At 56.8% G+C, this 6,720-nt stretch overlaps 1 protein-coding gene across 1 annotated transcript in view; it reads right to left on the bottom strand.

Moving 5' to 3' along the window:
* RNF213 (ring finger protein 213) overlaps positions 1-6,720 on the bottom strand; it is a 115,812-nt gene that overhangs the window by 85,087 nt on the left and 24,005 nt on the right. The window contains exons 3-6 of the mRNA XM_037737260.1: positions 4,140-4,688; positions 3,775-3,882; positions 1,585-1,760; positions 323-481 (exon numbers count right to left, since the gene is read on the bottom strand). Of these exons, the coding sequence (XP_037593188.1) occupies positions 323-481; positions 1,585-1,760; positions 3,775-3,882; positions 4,140-4,688 (992 nt within the window). The remainder of the gene's footprint in view (positions 1-322; positions 482-1,584; positions 1,761-3,774; positions 3,883-4,139; positions 4,689-6,720) is intronic.

Genomic DNA, 6,720 nt, shown 5'->3' on the forward strand with positions numbered 1-6,720 from the left:
GGTGGATCACCTGAGGTCAGGAGTTTGAGACCAACTTGGCCAAAATGGTGAAACTCCGTTTCTACTAAAAATATAAAAATTAGCCAGGCGTGGTGGCATGTGCCTGCAGTCCCAGCTACTCAGGAGGCTGAGGCAGGAAAATCGCTTGAACCTGGGAGGTGGAGGTTGCAGTGAGCCGAGATTGCACCGCTGCACTCCAGCCTGGGCGACAGGGTGAGACTATGTCTCAAAAAAGAAAAAGACTTTTTACAAATACATGTCACAGACTGGGCATCCTATGCCTTCCCGAAGGGATTCCTTCCAAGCCTGCAGACACGCTCACCTGGTGCAGTGCAGCTCACAGACATTCCTGTTCCATTCTGGCTCCCCGAGTTCTTTTCCCCCTCTGATGAAGACTTTATGGTGGTCAGAATTGAATGAGAAATGTTTAGAGATGATGGCGTGAAAGTACACAGTGACTCCTCCACCTGGGCTCAGCATGCTGGTGGAAAGCCAAAACGGAAACCTGATTCCTGTGAGATCTGTTCACCTGCCATGTGCATCCAAGCACGTGCACACATAAACACACACACACGCATGCACATACGCACATGCACACACATGCATGCGCACACACACATGCACGCCCACACACACTTGTGCACACACATGCATGCCCACACACATGCACGCCCACACACGCACACATGCACGTGCATACATGCATGTCCACACGCACACACAGGCACACACACACACGTGTGCACGCACATGCACACACACATGCATACGCACACATGCTCGCACACACACGCCCACATGCATGTGCACACATGCACGTCCACACACGCACACATATGTGTGCGCATGCACACATACATGCACGCACACATGCATGACCACACATGGTCACACATGCACACATGCATGCACACGCACACACTTGCACGTATGCACACATACATGGACACACATGCATGCACACATGTATATGCACAAACATGCACGCACACACACAAATATGCACTTGCACATACGCATGCACATGCACGCACACAAATGCACACGTGCACACACCACATGCAGACATGCACGTGCATACAAATGCACATGTGCACACGCACACACACATGCACATACACACATGCACACACAAATGCACACACGCAAATGCACACACACATGGTCCTTGTGTTCGTAATGTGCATTATCACACCCTAACAAAAATGCAAGCATGTCCACGTCTCAGACACACTGCCCACTGTGTGATCCTCTCTTCCCTGCCTCCAAAATGGAGGAAGAAGAGGTGGCCAGTCCCTGCCCATCTCTGAAGTGCTGGGAGGCACCAGCAGGCATCTGGGCCAGAATAGCCCCTCTCCTGGGTTCCCAAAGGCCCACGCTGACTCCAGGGCCCCACAGGCTATTAGGAAGCATGGAACTGGCACAGGTGCCCAGTCGAGCCCACCTCCTATGCAGTTCCCTTTCCCCCAAAGTTGAACCTGCCAAAGCAGCTGACTGGAAGGGTAGCCTGGGTGTGCCCTGGGAGCTGAGCAAGGAGGGGTATGCCCGGGCTCTCAGGCAGGGTCTCCTGAGGGGCACCCCTACCTCGGCTTCACTTCCTGGACACCCGCTTTCTGGTTTTTTCGCTCCTCCTTTTTCCCGGCAACTGCACTTCTGCTCTTCCCCTCCTGCTTCTTGGGGTCTTCGGGCTCCCCTCGCTCATTTTTACCGACCTCTTCTCCAGCCACAGTCTTCTCGTCCTTGCTCTTGGTCTCCGCTTCCTGAAACAAGGAACCAGACCCTGACCTTCACGGCCGGCTTCCACATGTTCTTCCTTTTTTTTTTTTTTTTTNCTGGGGCTGGGGTGGGGCTGGGGCCCAGCCCTAGTGAGCAGGGTCATCAGGACAAGTGTCAGCCTCTGAATGACAGACTGGTCAGCTGCCAGGGGACCTGCTGAGAGGGGGAAGCAAGATGCCATCAAGAAACAGGCAGGTGCTGCACGACCATTCACTGTGCTTGGGAGGCCTGGCAGGTGGGGGCTGAACCCTGAAGACAGCCTAACCTTGGAGAGACGATGACACCATCTGCCTTGCCGGCTGCCTCCTGTCTCTGGGGCTGCCATGCAGTGGCGTCTGGGCTGGGTTGGAGGGCATGCTGAGTTCCCATCCAGCTCACCCCATGCGGTACGGGATGGGCAACCCCAGGTGGGTCACTGGGCCACTGTGGGCCTCGTCTCCCTGTTTAAAGTGGAGACAGCAGATGTCCCCACATCAGAGGGCCACTGAGGGTGACCAAATGGGACAAAGCACACCGAGGGTGGTAGGACACTGCCTGGCACACGCAAGGAGCCCATCGGTGCTGCTGTAGCCAGTCATTGTCCACACACAGCAGGTGTTTGTGGCCATCTGGTGACGGTGCAGAATGGCCCATCCTGGAGAATGGTCCCCTGGCTCTCCCTGTTCCTGGCCACGTGGTTTGAGTAGAATCACCTCCTCTCCAGCCCCAGAGGCAGCTCTTGAGCGTGGGCTGATGTCAACCAGTGACTAATATCATCATCCTGGCCACAGGGACCCCCTAGGGGATTGGCGCCTGAGCCAATCAGAGCCAATGAGATTTGAGGAAATGCTTCCTCTCTCCGGAGGAATCAATCACCGGAGTAGGCACTCTGTTGTCCCCTGAATGACGCAGTGGAAGGTGGATCGCAGGGAAGCCACTGTGTGGCACAAGGGAGTGACGGGAGACAGCTGGTGGGAGGCTTGGCATGGGGCAGCCACGTGAGGAAGGCAGAGCAGACAGGGCGGAGACGCCTCGCCTGCAGCCCAGGGGCTCATCGGATGTGTCCCTAATAGACTTCCAAGATCGGATTAGCCAGGTGGAACTGGGCTTTCCATTACTTGCAATTCAACGTTGTTTTTTTTTTTTTTGAGATGGAGTTTTGCTCTTGTTGCCCAAGGTGGAGTGCAATGGCACAATCTCGGCTCACTGCAACCTCTACCTCCCAGACTCAATCGATTCTCCTGCCTCAGCCTCCCACGTAACTGGGATTACAGACACACGCCACTATGCCCGGGTAATTTTGTGTTTTTAGTAGAGACAGGGTTTCACCATGTTGGCCAGGCTGGTCTCAAACTCCTGATCTCAGGCGATCCGCCCGCCTCAGCCTCCCAAAGTACTGGGATTATAGGCGTGAGCCACTGCACCCAGCCCAGCCTCCACACAGACCCCTACAGCAGATGCTTCTCACAGCAAACAGAATGGCCATGACCCTTCCCTGCTCGGGAACTTCCAGTGCCCCTGGGGCACTTACCGCAGCCCCCAGGGGCCCCGCTCTCCATCCTCATTGGTGGCTTCTCCTTTCCCAACTCCTCCTGAGGGCAGTGGCATCCCTGTTGCTTTGGGAGCAGGCCCGCTCCACACTACCCCAGGGCATCTGCACATGACCTTCGCATTGTCTGTGACACATCCCAGGCACCTCCATGGCTCACCCCTCACCACCTCCTCAGGGAGGCCTTACCTGGCCACGGAGGCCGTGGGAGTCACGTTCCCTCAGGGGCCACGTTCCCTGGGGTCCCACCCCAGTGCCCTTACCCCCCACCCCCACGCCTTCTCACTGCCAAATTCAGTTTCCTGCCTCTCTCTCCTCTAGAATGTGAGCACCCTGAAAGCCAGGGCTTTGTCTGGATCATGGCTGTATCCCTGGCACTTAAATATCCACTGAATAATTAAATGAAAGACGGGCAGCTGTGGGCAGGACGAGGGCCTCCTGGAGCCGGCAGGCAGGAAGGAGACGCGGACCTGGCAGTGGGTTTCGGAAGCAGGAGTGGCTGCTGGCAGCTGTTTGGTCATCTGCGTCTTTCCAGCCCCTTCGACCGCATTGGCTGGCTCCGCTGCAGCATCACCTTCCTGAAAGACCCCAAATACCAGAGCCAAGGTGACAAAATGGGCCAGGGCGACTCCGACTCAATGGTTTCAGTTGTCTGCCACAAGCAGGGATGGGGTGGGCCAGCACCCTGGTGGAGGGGCAGCCATCCCACTCCCACCCAGGGAGCGGGGCCCAGAGGATGCCCTCCCTGGCAGAGAAGCGACACCAGCACCTCGCAGCAGAGCCCAGGTGCCAAGGGCTCGGTGCCACCCCTGGCCATCCCTCCTGGATGACTCACCCCAGAGGCTGGGGCCCCTGTCTGCTGCCTGGTGGTCTGCGGTTCTGTCCTGGGCTGAGAGCTGCCCACTTTGGACTCAGGCAACAGGAGCTCCTGGGTGGCATCTTCAGTCCCAGAATGGCCTTCACCAGCAGAGGTAGGGGGACTGGCCCCCTCCTTGGACAGGCCTCTGCCCCCAGAGGAGATGGAGACGTCCTGGTCCTCCCCTTCCATGTGCTCCTGAGGCTGGGGGCTGCTCTGAGCCCTGCCTCCTGTGGCCGCTCCTGCCTCTCCTGAAGCCTGAGCCTGCAGGGGGCTGTCACCAACCTCGGTGGGCACATAGGAGCCATCGTCCTCCAGCGGCATGGTGCCTGTGCCTGGGGGCTGGCTGGGCTGGCCAGTCTGGCCACTCTGCTGGGCTTGGCTGTGGGGCAGGGCTGTGTCCTGAGTCCCCAGGTTTGAACGCAAAGTCAGATGACAGGGGCTGGAAGGTGACGGGTGCAAGGAAGCCAGCTCTGAGGAAGCGGAGTCATTTAGATTATTTTTCTTCTTCCTTTTCTTCTTTTTGCTCTAAACAGAAAGACAGACACTCACTTTACCTCTTAGATTTACTCTACCCCGTGTTCCCCCAGCTTTCTCTTTCATTTCTCAGCTACATCAAGCTTGGCTCGACCACAATACCTAGCATCTGTTAAATCTGCAAGTTCTTGGGAAGAATGAAATTAAGAAGCAAGAGTGGGGGGTGGGCAGGGTCAGGCGCAAGTGGCCTTGAAGCACTGGCCACACTCAGCACGGTCACGGCCAGGCTGAGACCTCACATGGGCTCACTGCTTACTGAACACCCGCTGAGATGGATTTGTATTTTTTTTATTTTCATTTTTTGAGACAAGTTCTTCCTCTGTCACCCAGACTGGGGTGCAGTGGTGCGATCACGGCTCACTGCAGCCTCGACCTCCTGGGCTCAAGTGATCCTCCCACCTCAGCCTCCCGAGAAGCTGAGACTACAGGTGAGCACCACTGTACCCAGCTAAGTTTTTGTTTGTTTCTGGGAGAAACGGGCTTCCATCATGTTACCCAAGCTGAGTTTGAACTCTTGGGCTCAAGTGATCTGCCCACCTCGGCCTTCCAAAGTCCTGGGATTACAGGCATTAACCACCATGCCCAGCGGGTTTTTAAACAGTGTTTTGTAAAGACAGAGTCTCACTATGTTGCTCAGGCTGGTCTCCAACTCCTAGGCGCAAGCAATCCTTCCATCTTGGCCTCCCAAAGTGCGGGATTACAGGCGTGAGCCACCGTGCCCAGCCTGGTTTTGAGCATTAGAAAGCACACACAGGCTTTCCACGTTTTATGCACCTCTATGAAAAGATTTCGTACACGAAAAATTTGAAATGAGAAGGATGAGACTGAAAACTGAGCAGAAGCTCACCCCGCGCCCTCAGCAGGCACAGCCAGGCTCGAAGGCACATCCAGGTTCAAGGGCACGATCCCCACCTTAGAAACCAGGACCACAGCTGGTGGGAAGAGGCTGCCGGGACCCTGGGACCCCCACAGGGATCAGGCCCCTGCCTCCCAGGGGACAGTGCTCAGGGTGCGTGCTGATCGGGTCACCTCAGGAAACTGATTTGCAGATCCCTTGAAACCTGGTGGTGTGTGACGAGGCCCCGAGCCGCCAGGCAGCAGGTGTGAGCCTTCAGCCCCATACCCAGGAAGACCTGCACACGCAGAGGTGCAGCCCTCCCAGGGGCTAACCCAGCCTCTCCTCAGCAACTGGCAGCGAGGGGACGAGGAAGCACCACAGGGTCCCATCGCTGCCACTTCACGAGCCCCTCGGCTGACAGACAGTCCCTGTGTGGCCCCAGGAGGAGGCTGCAGGACACCCGCCTGGGCGCGAAGAGGCTGCAGCCGGACAGGAGGCCAGGCTGACACTGCAAGCCCTGCACTATCACACATGGCCACGCTTCCTTCCAGAACCCGGGGCAGAAATTCCGATTTTCTCCACCTTTTTAAATTCAGAGGAAACCCAAGCTCTGAGTACACAAAGCACAGGAAGCCCCCAGCCCCCAACCCCCATCCCCCATCTCCCCATCTCCTGACCCATAACATCTCCCCAGGCCACAGCTCGGCTCCAGCCGCTCAGCCTGGTCCCTGACGCTGGCCCCAGGCCACCAACCCACCACACGGCTGAGAGCACCTGGTCCCGGACCTGGGAGCAAGCAGCACCTTGAAATGGCACATTGATGCATTTGGGTGCGGTCAGGGGAGACGCACTCCCAGCACAGGCTGACTCTAAAACAGGGCTTCCCCGAGATCTCGCCGCTGCACTCCAGCCTGGGCAAGAGTGAGGCTCCATCTCAAAAAAAATTAAAATTGACCAGGCGAGGTGGCTCACACCTGTAATCCCAGCACTTTGAGGGGCCGAGGCAGGTGGATCACTGGAGGTCAGGAGTTCAAGACCAGCTTGCCCAACATGGTGAAATCCCCCATTTCTACTAAAAATACAAAAAATTCGCTGGGCGTGGTGATGAGCACATGTAATGTCAGCTGCTCGGGAGGCTGAGGCAGGAGAATCACTTGAACCTGAGAGGCGGAGGTTGCAGTGAGC

This window comes from Cebus imitator, unplaced genomic scaffold, assembly GCF_001604975.1.
Source record: "Cebus imitator isolate Cc_AM_T3 unplaced genomic scaffold, Cebus_imitator-1.0 Scaffold36, whole genome shotgun sequence".
In the NCBI taxonomy this organism is placed as follows: Eukaryota; Metazoa; Chordata; class Mammalia; order Primates; family Cebidae; genus Cebus; species Cebus imitator.